General features: G+C 53.2%; 1 protein-coding gene across 1 annotated transcript in view; it reads right to left on the bottom strand.

Moving 5' to 3' along the window:
- Positions 1-8072, bottom strand: part of LOC123351979 — a 46025-nt gene extending 37953 nt beyond the window's left edge. The window contains exons 1-5 of the mRNA XM_044991663.1: positions 7977-8072; positions 4718-4866; positions 2967-3371; positions 1652-1969; positions 39-92 (exon numbers count right to left, since the gene is read on the bottom strand). Of these exons, the coding sequence (XP_044847598.1) occupies positions 39-92; positions 1652-1969; positions 2967-3371; positions 4718-4841 (901 nt within the window). The 5' untranslated portion in view covers positions 4842-4866; positions 7977-8072. The remainder of the gene's footprint in view (positions 1-38; positions 93-1651; positions 1970-2966; positions 3372-4717; positions 4867-7976) is intronic.
- Positions 8073-16170: the final 8098 nt, after the last annotated feature.

The following is a 16170-nucleotide window of genomic DNA, read 5'->3' as shown; positions in this document are numbered from 1 at the left end:
GAACGCTGATTCCCGGGGCTCGCAGCGCGGCCTCTCACTGGGGTGTCCGTTCCTGATATGGTTACCAGTCGTCTTGGGAGGCCTGGTCGGGTCTGTAACACAAACCAGACAGGGGAGATCAGGGGGGCTGGACAGCACCGGGGGGTGGGGTCGCTAGTGATCACAGAACCTAGACATGGCCCCTCGCTGTGAGCTCTGCTGGGGGACGGGAAAGTCCCTGAGGTGACACAAGACACGTGGGTGGGGAAGGGAAGCGACAGACCCCACTGAGCCCCACCCAAGAGGCGTCCAACGGAACCCAGGGGCCGGGTTAGGGCCGCGCCGGGGAACCAGAACTGTGGGAAATGGAAACCCAAGGGACCAAACTGGTTTGTCAAAAAATGGCCTAATTGGCAGAGTCACTAACGAGGGGCCGGGCTGCTTCAGCCTGGGTACTTGAGCAAGTGCCACCAGCGCCACTGTCTGCCAGGTGCCTGGGCATTTAGCGTCCTGCTCCCCAAACGTGTCCTTCCCAGGACAGAGCCAGGAGTCTAAATAACACCACTCTCACCCCCAACCCTGCCACGACCAGGGACATCAGACACCCTCGTCATGGGTCCTTGCCTTCCCCCCTCGGTTCGTCTCTCCCCAGCCCTCTCCTTTTGCCTTCTGGCTTGGCCGGCCAGGCCTGGGTTTTTGCAGACTGGCTGCTCCCAGAGGGGCGGCTAAAAGCAAAACCCAGAACAGCCGGACGCTGGTACCATCTGGCCAGGCCTGGCAGGTTCCATCCACGCTGCCCTCAAAGCCCCGAGGCGCCGACGGTCAGAGCCTGGGTCCGTTGGGTTGGGCTCGCGGGGCTCAGGCTGCGGGTCTCTGATTGCAGCACGGACGTTTCCTCCGAGGTCTGTGTAGACGTTCGGGGTCGGGCTGGGGCCTGGGCTCAGACACATGTGGGGAACTGGGGACAAGTTCCTGTTAAATCTCCCTCCGGCTGAGGGAACAAGGGCCGTCCTCACAGTGATGCCTGATTTGATCCTTCACCTTGCAAAGGCAGCTGCTGATTTCCCCTCTTCCCTGGATCTGCAGGCCATTTAACGGGGGTTTGCCCCGGAGCAGGGCAGCCCGAGGTATCTGGGTACCTAACCCAGAGCATGTTTACTGCCAGACAGTGACTGGGTCCTGTTAACCCTCTACCCCATATAGAGCATCCACCGATCCCGTCAGGAATTGGAGGGATGTGGAGACGCGGTGGGACAGCCTGGGGGGAGGGATCTCAGGGGGAACTGGGGTGGCTGGTGTGAGGTGGGGAATCCCAGCAAGGGGGGGATTGGAATGTGGGGGTGGATCTCAGCACAGGAAGATTCTGGGGGAAGGGCAGGTAGGGGGTAGAGAGGATCCCAGAAGAGAAGGGCCTGGGGCTGTGGATGGGAGGGCAGAGCCATAGCCAAGGGTGGGGCAGGAAGGGGTGAAGATCCCAAGGGAGAAGGGGCTGCACGGTGTGGGGTGAAGGGGCCTGGAGTAGAATTGGCTGAGGGTGCCTGGTGGGGGGTGGGGATCCCAGCACAGGGCTGAGTTGGGGGAGGGGCTGGAGGGCAGGGCTGGGGAGCCCGGGGGGGGATCCCAGCAGAGGGGGCTGGGGGCTGGTGTGGAGGGGCTGGGGGGGGTCACTCACAGCCAACATGGAGCCGGACGGTTCTGCGGGTGGAAGGTCCCTGTGGCCTGTAGGTGACGCTGCAGACGAGCTTTTTGCCGTGGTCCCCCAGGCCGGGCGTGAAGCTGAGCGTGGAACTGTGGGCCCAGGTGCCGTTCCCCAGCTGGGCTGAGACGTTCTGGGCTGTGTCGCTGAATGGCCCCGTCCAGGTCACTCGGGGAGGGGGCCCGGAGCAGCGCCCAGGGGCCGTGCAGGTCACATTCACCGGCTCCCCTGCCAGCAGCGTCCCTGGCAGCCCCCGCGCCGGCAAGATCTGGATCTCTGGCTCCTCCATCAGCCCTGAGACACGGAGAGAGGGAAGAGAATCACTCGGGGACACGTGGCCTTTCCCCTCCGGGGGCACCATCCCTGATCTGGCCCCAGGGTGGGGACTGGCTGGCTCAGGGGGGCTGATGAGCGGTGCCATAAATATAGAGGGAAGAGTAACAACTCTCTGTGTGCAGTAGCATCAAATCCCTCATTGGCAGCTGTACTAAATCGCGTTCCCTGTACGGGATTCATCAGCTCAGATAACCTAGTTGGCACCTTACTAGAAGGACCAATGAGGAAAGAAGAAACTTTCAAATCTGTGGGGGTGGGGGGAGGATTTGTTTGTTGGTCTGTTTTTTGTTCCCTCTCTGGACAGAGGGAGAGACCGAGCAGGTACTACATCTCCTGCAAATATACCTGGAATAATAGATCTAAAACCTCATACATTGGAAGTAGGCAAGGAAAGGCGCTAGGTTATCTTGTGTTTTAGCTTGTGAATTTTCCTATGCTACAGATGTAGTTTGATTCCTGCTTTTTGTAACTGTGAAGCTGAGCCGGAGGGGAATCCTCTGTGTTTGAAATCTTTTATTTACCCTGTGAAGTTACCTTCCAAACTGATTTTGCAGATGTGATTCTTTTTTTATATATATAAATAAAGTTCTAATTTTAAGAACCTGATTGATTTTTAGTGTCCTGAAGACAGAGTCTGGTCTGTGCTCACATTGCTAACCAATTGGTTGGTACATTATTCCCAAGGCTCCAGAGGAAAGGGGGTGAAGGAGTTTGGGGGATATTTTGGGAGGAGAGGTATTCCAAGTTAACTTTTTCCTGCATTTTTCTATAACTCACTTGGTGGTAGCAGCAATAGCGCCAGAGGACAAGGGAAGGGATTTGTGCCTTGGGGAAGATTTTAACGAAAGCTGGTAAAATATAAGCTTAAGGGGTCTTTCCTGCAGGTCCCCACATCTGTACCCCATAGTTCAGAGTGGGGGGAACCCTCACAAGCGGTGACTGCGGCTGCCCTTACCGTGCACGGAGATCGTGAGCGCAGGGTCAGCGCCATCGGAATTGGAGCGGTAAGTGTGATCTAACAGGCCTTTCTCGATGTGAAGGAAATATCTCTCTGCATCCGTCCGTCGGGCATCACTGATTTGCAGGGAGCAGTCGCCGTGCGCTGGATCCCCCGTCAGCCGGAACCGGCCCTGGGTCTCCTGCGACACCCCCAGGCTGGAGAGACTGCTGGCCACGGGACGATCCTGGCCCACAGTACCAGGCTCCTTGAACCAGTATCCATAGAGCGGGGCCGAGGGATTGTCGGTGTCGAAGGAGGCTGGGTACGTGAAGGTGCAGGGGACGAGAACACAGAGACCCTCCTGCACCGACACCGACTGCGGCACCGTCAGGGTAAATCCGGGCAGCTGGGCCAGGGACCCTGCAGGGGGCAGGGAGGGATCGAAGTGGGGCCCACAGAGAGCAGAGCCCCACCCTGAGCTCCCCCCAGAAAGGGCCGTCTCCAGGCACCAGCCTACCAAGCACGGGAGGGGGCGGCACTCGGGGTTTGTTTTTGTTTGGCCAGGCGGTGGTGGGGGGAGGCGGGGCTTAGGAGGCAGGGTGCCCTGTTGGGGGGGCGGGGACTTGGGCGACGTGACGCTCGGGGGGCGGGGACTTGGGCAACGCGACGCTCGGGGGGCGGGGACTTGGACGAAGCGACGCTCGGGGGGCGGGACTTGGGCCACGAGACGCTCGGGGGGGCGGGACTTGGGCGACGCGATGCTCGGGGGGCGGGGACTTGGGCGACGCGACGCTCGGGGTGGGGACTGGGCGGGGCGATGCTCGGGGGGAGGGGCTTGGGTGACGCTCGGGGGCGGGGCCTTGGGTGGCGTGATGCTTGGAGGGGGGTAGCGCTCCTTGTTTTTGCTTGGGGCGCCAAAAATGTTAGAGCCGGCCCTGCCCCCAGAGCTCTGCCGGTGCCCCTCACACCCGACCTGCAGCCCCTGCGAGCCCAGCCCTGGGTCCTTGACCATTTCTCACTCCATTTAGTTTCCATCCCTCCCTACATCGACCCCCTGCCCCCGCTCCCTGTCACCTGGTGCCCCCGAGCACCGCACTGGGGCACTGCGCTCCCCTCCCCCTCTTGTCCAAGTCCTGGGACAGACCTGGCCCTGCTTAGCGCCGGTTCTGCCCTTCCCCCTAAGGTGGGAGGTCCCGTTCCCCGGCATCCTCCTGTGGCATCAGGGCTCTGCCCATGGCTGGGGCGTTGGGCTGGGACAGACCTAGAGACAGACGGGGGGTGAGAAGTGAGAGCAGAGGCTGTTTGGGGACGACAGATCTGCCTGGGGAACCATCAGTGCTGCTGGGCCCTGCAGGGGACTGATCTGGGGCTGCTGGCAGCGCAGGGACCTCCCACACACACAGAAAACCCCAAATCACCAGACGGTCCTGTGCGTGATCCCAGCAGTGGAAGGCCAGTAAAAGCCCTAACTTCAGCCCAACTCCCCCTCGAGATCTATCAATGCCCATCACTCCCGACCTGCAGCCCCATGCGAGCCCAGCCCTGGGTCCTCAACCAATTCTCACTCCGTTTAGTTTCCATTCCTCCCTACATCGACCCCCTGCCCCCACTCCCTGTCACTCAGCGCCCCTAGCACCGCACTCAGGCACTGGGCTCCCCTCCCCCTCTGGCCAGTCTCCCTTCCAAGTCCTGGGACAGACCTGGCCCTGCTTAGCGCAGGTTCTGCCCTTCCCGCTGCACTGGGGCTGCAGGTGCTGCTTACTTACCCCTCCAGAGCAGGGCGAGGATCAGGACCCTCAGTGTGGCAGGACCCCCTGCTCTCCAGGGGGGCCCCTGAGGCGGGAGCTCCCTTTCCCCAGCGTCCTGCTGTGGCATCAGGGCTCTGCCCATGGCTGGAGCGCCGGCTGGGACTGACCTAGAGACAGACGCGGAGTGGGAAGTGTGAGAGCAGAGGCTGTTTGGGGGGCACAGATCTGCCTGGGGGACCATCAGTGCTGCTGGGTTCTGCAATGGGCTGATCTGGGGCTGCTGGCAGCGCAGTGACCTCCCCCTCCTCAGAAAATCCCAAATCACCAGACGATCCTGAGAGATCGTGGGCTAAAAAATCCTTATATTGGTGACAAATGCTGAGATTTTCCTCTAAGAATCATGAGAGCGGCCAGAAAATTCTGATCTGGTGAGAGAAGATGGTCAGAAGACAGAACTGCTCAGTGCCTGCTTTGCTTCAGTGTAAAACAACATGTGAGCAGGCAACCAGTGAAGTTACCATGGACAACAAAGGAGAAAGGCTGCAAATCCGGATCAGTAAAGAACACGTCAGAGATGTTCCGGACAATTTGAATGAATTCAGATCAGTCGGGCAGGAAACTGTTCAACCCAGGGGGCTGAAGGAATTAGTCGAAGAAATCTTGGAGACACTGGCAATAATATTTGAAAACTCGTGGATGCCAGGAGAGGTCCCAGAAGATGGGCGAAGGGCTAACAGAGGGGCCATCTTAAAAAGGGGAAAAGGGAGGAGCCAGGAAACTATAGACCTGTGAGCCTGATCTCGACACCTGGAAAGCCACTAGAACAACGTATAAAACCTTCAATTTGTGAGGACGAAGGGGTGATCACCAGCATGGATTTACCAAGAACAAATCCTGCCAAACCAGCTTGGTTTCCTTCTTTGAAAAGGTTACTGGTTGGGGGCTGGGGGAAAGCAGTGGGCATAACATACCTGGATTTCAGCAAGGCTTTTGACACAGTCCCACATGACATTCTCATAAGGAAGCTGGAGAAGACGTCTGACGGAACTCAAATGTGAAATTGCAGAACTACTAACTCTCATTTAAATCAGCTTCTGTACCAGATGACTGGAGGAGAGCCAATTTGACACCAATTTTTAAAAAAGGCTCCAGGGGTGATCCTGGCAATTGAAGGCCAAGAAGCCTAACTTCAGTGATGGGCAATATGGTTGAAATTATAGTAAAGTGAAACTATAGCAAAGAGCAGATTGATCAGATGCAGAGATTTGTTGGGGAAGACTCAATATGGTTTTTGTAAAGGGAAATCATGGTTCACCAAACTCCTAGAATTTTTTGAGGGAGTCAACAGTATGTGGACAAGGGTGACCCAGTCCATGTACTTAGATTTTCAGAAAGCCTTGGACAAGGTTCCTCCCAAAAGGCTCCTATGCAAAGTGAGCTGTCATGGGATAAGTGGGAAGATCCTCTCCTGGATCAGTGATTGTTTAAAAGATAGCAAACAAAGGACAGGAATAAATGGCTAATTTTCACAGTGGAGAGAGGTGAATAGTGGTGTCCGCAGGGGTCTGTACTGGGACCAGTGCTGTTCAACATGTTCATAAATGATCTGGACAAAGGGGTAACCAGTGAGGTGGAACAATTTGCAGATGATACAAAACTTCTCAAGATAGTTAAGTTCAAAGCTGACCGCAAAGAGCTACAAAGGGAACTCACAAAACTGGGTAACTAGGTAACAAAATGGCAGATGAAATTCAATGCTAATAAATGAAAAGTTATGCACATTGGGAAACATAATCCGAACTATACATATAAAGTGGTGGGGTATAAATTAGCTGTTAACACTCAAGGAAGAGATCTGAGAGACACTATGGATAGTTCTCTGAAAACACCCACTCAATGTGCAGCGGTCATCAAAAGAATTTTTTGGGCATCATTAAGAAAGGGATAGATAATAAGACAGAAAATATCATATTGCCTCTATATAAATCCATAGTAACACTCAAATCTTGAATACTGTATTCAGTTCTGGAGGCCCCATCTCAAATTGGAATTAGAAAAGATTCAGAAAAGGGCAACAAAAATGATTATGGCTGTGGAACAGCTTTCATAGAAGGAGAGATTACTAAGACTGGGACTGTTGTGCTTGGAAAAGAGACCACTACGGGGGGATATGATAGGGTCTATAAAATCCTGACTAGTGTGGAGACAGTAAATATGGTGGTATGATTTACTCCTTCCCATAACACAGGAACTAGAAGTCCCCAAATGAAATGAATAGGCGGCAGGTTTAAAAGAAATGTTAGGACGTATTTCTTCACACAACGCACAGTGAATTCTGCAGACAGGGTGGGGCGCTAACGCTGCCCTCTCTGCCCCACAGCTGCATTCCCCCCTCCCCCGCTCAACCCTGCTCCTCCTGCAGCTGGGAGTCTCCTCATTGTCAGTGTTAGGGACCCTCCATCCTCTTCATTCTTGTGAGAATGGTGGGGCCCACTCCCGCCTTCCCCTCCTCACATTTGAATTGGGCCACTCACACCTTTCCCCCCGTCTTTACCTGTTAAAATGGTACAGGCTTCTCACTCCCCCCTTCCCTCTCCCCCATCCACTGCAGTGAGCTGGGCGGGTCTCAGCTTGGATCCCCCATGGCCCATGACCCATCCCCTGCCAGAGCAGGGTGGGTCGGGCCCCGTTGCCCAGGGCTGGAGGGGAAGGGACCGGCCCCGAGAGATCCAGACTCCACCCCTAACCCTGGGGGGCTGCCCTGCCCCTGTAGAGTATCTGGGAGCCCCAGGGGGTCTATGCCCCACACATACACCCCACTTTGCCCCCCATGGAGCTGGGTCAGCACAAAGAAGTGAGCACAGTTGAACTATTGGTGAGAAGTTTGCACGTATGTGCTCAACCTGGGATATCTATAACTGCCCCCTCTGCAATACCTGCCCTCCTTGCCCCCCAAAACCACCCATGTGGGGAAGGGGAAACTCCCGGCAGTTCCATTTCCCATCATCCCTCTGATGCCCTCAGATATTCTCAGGAAGGAGGCTGAGAGATGGGAGCTGGGGAAACCCCTCCTGTAAGTGGCCCCCGGAGCCACCGCCTCCAGCGTGGTCCCCCATGGGGAGCCCTGGGGCGGGACCCTGCTTGGGCTGGAGGGGCCACGGCAGATCTGTGTGGGCGGGGAGCCCAGGGCTGGGATAGCAAGGGGCTGCGGGTCGGAATTGAGGGGCACCCCAGTCTCCACAGACCATCCAGCTCCCTCCCCCTCATTTCCACTCACCCCTACACCTGCAGAGGGGGGCTCAGCACCTGGCTCTCCGACCCTGCAGCCCGGGTTCCCGACTCGAAGCCTGGGGAAGCAGCATGCGCAGGAACCTGAAAGCTGAAGTGGGCGCTGGCAGGGGCCATTGGGGGGAGATGCTTTCTCAGAAACCCCTGAATCAGCATCTGCCAACTTCCCCTCTCTCTGGCTGTCACTGCCTGTGGCTTCCGTGCAGGAGGGGCAGGCTGCATATTGCTCGCGGGGCTGGAAATAGAACCCAGGAGTCCTGGCTCTGAGCCCTGCTAAACCCCCACTCTCCTCCCAGAGCTGGGACAGAAATCAGGAGTCGTGATTCTCTGCCTCCACCCGCCACTGTAACCCAATAGACCCTGCTCCCCTCCCAGAGCTGGGATAGAACCCAGGAGTCCTGGCTCCCAGCCCCCACTGCTCTAACCTGCCAGACCCCCCTCACCTCCAAGAGCCAGGGACAGAGCCCAGTAGTGGCGGGGGGGGGGGTGCCCAGCCCCTGCATCCGCTCTAACCCTTTATTTCTGCTGTCTCCAGTTACAAAACAATATTTTAACACTAGCAGTTTGCACCTCTTATCACACTGTACATGCTGCAGATCCTAATCACTTACCTACAGCTGAGATGCGTTCGCCTCTGGGGTGGGACAGCTGCAAAGAGCTCACTGGCGCCACTCAGAGAATCCTTCCTAAATAAAAAATGCTAAATCCTAAAATACTGAATTAACTTTAGGAAAAACAAAGAAATATGCACAGATCCATGTCCGTCAGATGCACGAAAGCTCATGCTCCAAAACGTCTGTTAGTCTATAAGGTGCCACAGGACTCTTTGCTGCTTTTACAGATCCAGACTAACACGGCTCCCCCTCTGATATATAAACAGGGGGCTTTGCCATGAAACTTTGGGTTCATCCTGCCAACATTTCCCAGGAGCATCATGTTGCGACCAACAGAACCGGGCTCCTCCCTACCCTTGATCAACCTAGCTGTCATTCATTTATTTAGGGGGTTTTGCAGACTCAATAATAAAATAATGTTTAGTTCTCGCTATTCTTTCCTGGACCTGTACAGAATAGAGACACAAATAAGGGGCATTGAACGTTCCTGTCTTTTGTTCTTGTTACTATTTTTTCCCATGGGTGTTCCACCACGGGAGCACCCACAGAGTCGGCCCCTGAGCTTTTTCCAGCCTCCCAGCTAGCTCCTAAGTCTTCTGGGAAAAGAGACAAACATACACGTGTCCCTTCTCCCAGCAGACTGACTCAGCCCGGAAGTGAAGGGGAAAAATTAAGCCCCGGATGGGGAGGTGGGTAGGGAGGCAGTGGGGGCCAGGGGCGATGAATGGGGGGCTTGGAGAGGCAGTGGGAGCTGTGGGTCATTGGGGGGTGAGCCTGGGCCAGAACCTACTGCTGCATGGCGAGGGTCCAGGGCCAGAGCTCACCACTGAGTGGCCATGAGAAAGAGCCCAAAGCCCACAGGATGGGGCCCAGGGATGGACTATGAGTTAGAGCCCCAAACCCCACAGCTGGACCCCACCCCCCCAGGGCTGAAGACCGACCCCACCACCCCCGGGAAGGTGGGGAACTCAGTGGCCCCCTGCTCCTCCAGTGTTTGTGTCTCCAGATGGGGCAGGGCCAAACCCCTGCTGGTGGGCCTGGGAGAGGGGCCTCTGCTTTGCCCCCTCACCCCCCAATCACCACTGGGGAGGCTCTGGCTGCAGGAAAAGCCACATTTGAGAAACACGTCCCTAGAACGTCTTGCACAACCTGGCTCCAGTGGCTGGAGATCTCATAATAAATATAATAATTGGAGATATACCAACCTTCTAGAACTGGAAGGGATCTTGAAAGATTGAGGCCAGCCCCCTGCCTTCACTAGGAGGACCAATTTTTGCCCCAGCTCCCTAAATGGCCTCCTCAAGGATTGAACTCACAACTCTGGGTTTAGTAGGCCAATGCTCAAACCACTGAGCTATCCCTCCCCCCTGATCTTGGTGCTATCGATGCAAGGAGAGAGATTGTCCCTAACACAGGCAGCTTCTGACCCCACCATAGGGGGTGGGCTGTGGGGAGGGGGAATGGGACATGGGTATTTCCCCTCTGGGGTCTCCTAGCAGGGGAAACGTCAGAAGATCAGAACTGGTCTATTGAGCGCAGACGTTTGTTTTCTGTCTCTCGGTTCCTCAAACACCTCCCAGGTCCCAGGTCACTGAGGATTCCCTAGTGATCAGAGCTGGGGCAGCGGGTCTCAGGAAAGGCAGGTGGATTCCAGGGGCTGCTGACTCCAGCCTTTGATTGAAGAGCTGAGATGCAGCTGAATCTGGGTTGGGGCTCAGGGGTTGTTTATACAGGGATCCCTCACACTGTGCTGAGCTGCAGAGGTGTCTGGGAAAAACCTATAACTAAAGGAAATGCAGCGCCCCCTAGATGGATGCATAGAGGCCAGCCCTGATGGCTGGGCCCTCCCAAGTCTCCCACCCTGGCCCGGTCTGCCCCAGGCCAGTGGCACATCAGCTCTGTGCCCCTGCATGTGGGCATCAGTGGCTGTGCTGGGAGGCTGGTTGCTTAGCGGATCTCATACAACAGGAAGTTTTCAGTTGGTGACTTTGCTCCACCTCCGGCCGATTGGCCCCAGAGAGCAGGTGAGCGGGTGTGATGAAACAGGGATTTTTGTTTTGTTTTTTCAATGGTTGGCATGCAGAGGAGGTGGGACGCAGTTTCCCTGAGTGTTACTGGTTTAGCGAGGTGGTGGGTGAGGGAGTTTGTCATTACAGGGGGACAGCGAATGGCCTGGAGAACAGATACCACAGTGACTGGTGACCTGGTGAGTGGGAGGCCCAGCTCGGGAGCCACAGGCGGTTCTGGCCAGTGGGAGAACAATGGGCTGTGGAGAGAGAACCGCAGTGACCTGACCAGCCGGTTCCAGTCAGAGGGGACACAAAGGACAGATAGATTCATAGACTCATAGGCTTTAAGTTCAGAAGGGACCATTATGATCATTTAGTCTGACCTCCCGCACAACGCAGGCCACATAATCTCACTCCCCCACTCCTGTATCAAACTCCTAACCTACGTCTGAGTTATTGAAGTCCTCAAATCATGATTTAAAGACTTCGGCCTGGTCTACACTACGACTTCAAGTTGAATTTAGCAGCGTTACCTCGATTTAAGCCTGGACCCGTCCACACGACGAAGCCCTTTTTTTCAACTTAAAGGGCTCTTTAAATCGATTTCTTTACTCCACCTCTGACGAGGGGATTAGTGCTGAAATTGGCTTTGCCGGGTCAAATTTGGGGTAGTGTGGATGCAATTTGACGGTATTGGCCTCCGGGAGCTATCCCAGGGTGCTCCATTGTGACCGCTCTGGACAGCGCTCTCAATTCAGATGCACTGGCCAGGTAGACAGGAAAAGGCCTGCGAACTTTTGAAGCTCATTTCCTGTTTGGCCAGCGTGGCAAGGTGCAGGTGAGTGCAGATCTCATTAGCAGAGGTAACCAAGATGGAGTCCCAGGATGGCAAAGGAGCTCCGGCATGGAGCGAACGGGAGGGACGGGATCTGCTCGCCATATGGGGAGACGAATCCGTGCTAGCTGAACTCCGTTGCAGTAAATGAAATGCCAAAACATTAGAAAAAGTCTCAAAGGGCATGAAGGACAGAGGCCGTAACAGGGATTCACAGCAGTGCAGCATGAAAATTAAGGAGCTAAGACAAGCCTACCATGCAACCAGAGAGGCAAACAGCCGCTCTGGATCAGATCCCTGAACATGCCGCTTCTACACTGAGCTGCATGCCATGCTGGCGGGTGCAGCCACCAGTACCCCAACCCTGTGTTTTTACTCTGTCAATGGAGAATCACACAACAAGGAAGTGGGTTTTGGGGACGAGGAAGATGATGATGAAGAGATTGAAGATAGCTCACAGCAAGGAAGTGGAGAAACCTGTTTCCCCAACAGCCAAGATATGTTTCTCACCCTGGACCTGGAGCCAGTAACCCCCGAACCCACCCAAGGCGTGCTCCTGGACCCTGCAGGCGGAGAAGGGCCCTCTGGTGAATGTACCTTTGTAAATATTACACATGGTTTAAAGGCAAGCGTGTTTAATGATTAATCTAGCCATTGTCGTCTCCTGGGTGCTCAGCAGAAGGAGTCTGCCCAGGCACCTATAACTGACCTCACCAATGTCAGTTAAAAAAGCACCCAGGAATACGATGACGACGGCTACCAGTTGTAATGCACCATCTGCTGCCAAAAGGCAAGGAGCTGCTGCTGTGTAGGAATGCTGTCCCACATCTGCCAGCACCCAGGAGACGTACGGTGATGGTGAGCTGTGCGGGCTCAATGCTTCCCGTGGTCTGACGTCTGCACAGGTAACCCAGGAAAAAAGGTGCAAAATGATTGTCTGCCATTGCTTTCATGGAGGGAGGGAAGGAGATGGGGGCCTGACAACATTTACCCAGAACCACCCGCAACACTGTTTTTGCCCATTAGGCAATGGGATCTGAACCCAGAATCCCAATGGACAGCAGCAACTGTGGGAACTGTGGGATAGCTACCCACAGCTACCCACAGTGCAACGCTCGGGAAGTCAACGCAAGCCTCGGTACTGTGGACGCAGTCCGCCGACTTAATGTACTTAAAGTATTTTGTGTGGGGACACACAGAGTCGACTGTATAAAAACGATTTTTTAAAAACCCACTTCTATAAATTCAACCTCATTTCGTAGCGTAGACATGCCATAAAAGTTCAGAGAATCCTCCAGCAAGTGACCCGTGCCCAATGCTACAGAGGAAGGTGAAAACCCCCCAGCGCCTCTGCCAATCTGCCCTGGAGGAAAATTCCTTCCTGACCCCAGATATGGTGATCAGCTAAACCCTGAGCATGTGGGCAAGACTCAAAAGCCAGCACCCAGGAAATAATTCTCTGTAGTAACTCAGATCCCACCCCAGCTAACATCCCATCACAGACCATTGGCCATACTTACCACTAATAGTCAAAGATCAATTAATTGCCAAAATTAGGCTATTCCATCATACCATCCCCTCCATAAACTTATCAAGTTTAGTCTTGAAGCCAGATATGTCGTTTGCCCCACTGCTCCCCTTGGAAGACTGTTCCAGAACTTCATTCCTTTGATGGTTAGAAACCTTCATCTAATTTCAAGTCTAAACTTTCTGATGGCCAGGATATATCCATTTGTTGTTGTGTCCACATTGGGCCACATTAAATTATTCCTCTCTCTCCCTGGTATTTATCCCTCTGATATATTTAGAGAGAGCAATCGTATCTCCCCTCAGCCTTCTTTTGGTTAGGCTAAACAAGCCAAGCTCTTTGAGTCTCCTTTCATAAGACAGGTTCTCCATACCTCGGATCATGCTAGTAACCCTTCTCTGAACCTGTTCCAGTTTGAATTCATCCTTCTTAAACATGGGAGACCAGAAATGCAAACAGTATTCCAGATGAGGTCTCACCAGTGCCTTGTTTAATGGTACTAACACTTATCACTACTGGAAATACCTCGCCTGATGCATCCCAAGACCACATTGGCTTTTTTCACGGCCATATCACATTGGCGACTCATAGTCATCCTGTGATCAACCAGTACTGCAAGATCCTTCTCCTCCTTTGGTAATTCCAACTCATGAGTCCCCATCTTCTAACACAAATTCTTGTTATTAATCCCTAAATGCATGTCCTTGTACTTTTCACTATTAAATTTCATCCTATTACTATTACTCCAGTTTACAAGGTCATCCAGATCTTCCTCTATGATATCCCGGTCCTTCTCTGTGTTAGCAATACCTCCCAGCTTTGTGTCATCCGCAAACTTTATTAGCACATTCCCACTTTTTGTGCCAAGGTCAGTAAGAAAAAGATTAAATAAGATTGGTCTCAAAACCAATCCCTGAGGAACTCCACTAATAACCTCCCTTCAGCTTGACAGTTCACCTTTCAGTATGACCCGTTGTAGTCTCCCATTTAACCAGTTCCTTAGCCACCTTTCAATTTCATATTGATCCCCATCTTTTCCAATTTAACTAATAATAATGCCATTTGTTATTGGAACTCATTTGCAAAACTTTTCTTAACATTACATGAATATATTGACTCATACTATAGAATTAGAATTTATAATCCCCATTCCATGATGAGATATTTTGGTGCTATAATGTATTTTAATTAAAATGATTTTTAGATAAAATGCCTTTTGAGGAAAAAAATATAAAAAAATCCAATTAAAATAAAAACAATCCAATTTTTTTATTTTTAAAAAAATATCATTGATTTTTATCCACCCAGTTTTGTATATTAAGCAAATACATAGGTGTGAGTGAGAACGTTGGTGACGTTAAGTTTTGTAAAAAGTTTTTCACCTTAATCAGGCATGTGCAGCTCTCCTGACAATGCTGTAGTTGGAGCTACAGGGACACCTTCACCAGAACAGCCAAAGAACCAGGAATCTGCTTTGAGACCTTTAACGACACCAATACAACACAGCACAAGAGTGCAGGTGAAGCCTCAGGACAGTCCACACCTCCTATACGTCAAACCCAAGGACAAAACAAAAGACTGTGGTAAAAACCAACCAAGCAAATACATCTCCAGTTCCTCAGTGGCCACCACCACACCAAGCCCTGAGAAAACTGTGAGTGAAAACGCCCACATTCACACACCCAGAACACGCGCCTTAGGGGTTGTGAATAAAAAAACAAGGACTGACAAACCATTCTCCCAACACCATAAGCTCATCACAGCTCCCACATATGCTTGTATTTCAGAAAAGTAGGATGCTTCATTCAGAATACTGGTGGACGCTGTGTCCTTAGGGGGTCTAAAAGAAAGGAGGGCTGGAAACGAGATCAAAAAATGCAAAAGCTCTTGCTGGTGACTTTTGGAAAAATACTTCAATTTTTCCAAAGGGAGGCTCTGAGCTGGTGTGACGAGTAGTGGAAAGGGGCCTGGGTAAAAGGGGCACCCTCAAGGGTACACGTCAGCTCCGGTGTAAGCAAAAGGGGGACAGCGCTTGGGGGGTAAACAGAGGGCTGCCCAAAAGTTCCAGGCCAGGATTGCTGTAAAATTTTTGAAAAAGGCTAAAGAAGAAATAAGGAGAAAAAAACACAAAAAGAGATGCTCCCTAGTGGAGGCTCATCTGAAAATGGGGAGGCAGAATCTGACCTGCGGGGTGGTGGTGACTCTCACACAGAGTCTGATTTAGAAAATACCCCAGACAACTCTCTAGAGGAGTCCCCGTCTGCTCCTCATGATCCTCGCAGAGGCCCCACGAAGTCTGACTCTCAAATAGCTTCTGACGTAGAAGATGACGCTGATGGTCCCATAGAGGACCCCCCAAGTAACCCTGAAAATGCAGAGGGGTATATGGAGAGAGTGAGAAGTTGGTAACATGAATTACCTAGATTTGAGGGTTCGATGTATTGTGAGGAATTTTGTTTTGTCAATCTTGAGCGAATACATTCAGCTCAGCAGGTTGTTGAAGCCGTACCCAGGGGGAGACAGTAAGTTGTCAATGACGTTGATGGCTGGGTAGACCCTGATGATTATGTTCAGTGGCGGTGATATAATATCCATCGCCGTCCGTAGGAAGTTTCACTTGGCACCAGATAACATTTTGATTAAAAAACTAGAAGGATACAAAATTACTGTGTGACACAGGCTCACAGATTGTGCCCACTCGTGGCCCCATATGGTCTGTGGGGGGTGCCCCTTTCAGTGCGACAGCCCTTCTCGGGGGTCCACTCTCTCCCGGGGTCAGGCCCCTCCACCTCCTGGAGCCGCACCTCTCTGAGCCTCAGCACGTCTGTCTCTCGCCGTGGGCCCCCTCAGGGAGTCCCCTCGCTCTGGACTCCAGGGGCCTCCACCCCCCGAAGGATGGCCTGGGTATCCTCTCCTCTCAGCCCTCCTCTGGCTGAAACCAGCTGGTCTGGTCACCGGGGTCCTCTTTTCACAGCCCATTGTCCTCCCACTGGCCAGAATCAGCTGTGACTCCTGAGCTGCGTCTCCAGGTCACCAGGTCACCAGTCGCTGGAGTCTCCATCCTCCAGGCCATCGGCCGGGGTCTCAAGTTCCCTCTCCGGTCCTCTGTAACAACAAACTCCCTCGCCCCTCCCCTCGTTAAACCAGTAACACCTGGGGACACTGAGTCCCCCTCCCTCTGAATGCAACCCACTGGA

The sequence above is a fragment of the Mauremys mutica genome, chromosome 17, assembly GCF_020497125.1.
Source record: "Mauremys mutica isolate MM-2020 ecotype Southern chromosome 17, ASM2049712v1, whole genome shotgun sequence".
Taxonomy (NCBI): Eukaryota; Metazoa; Chordata; order Testudines; family Geoemydidae; genus Mauremys; species Mauremys mutica.
This window is presented reverse-complemented; position numbering and strand designations above follow the sequence as displayed.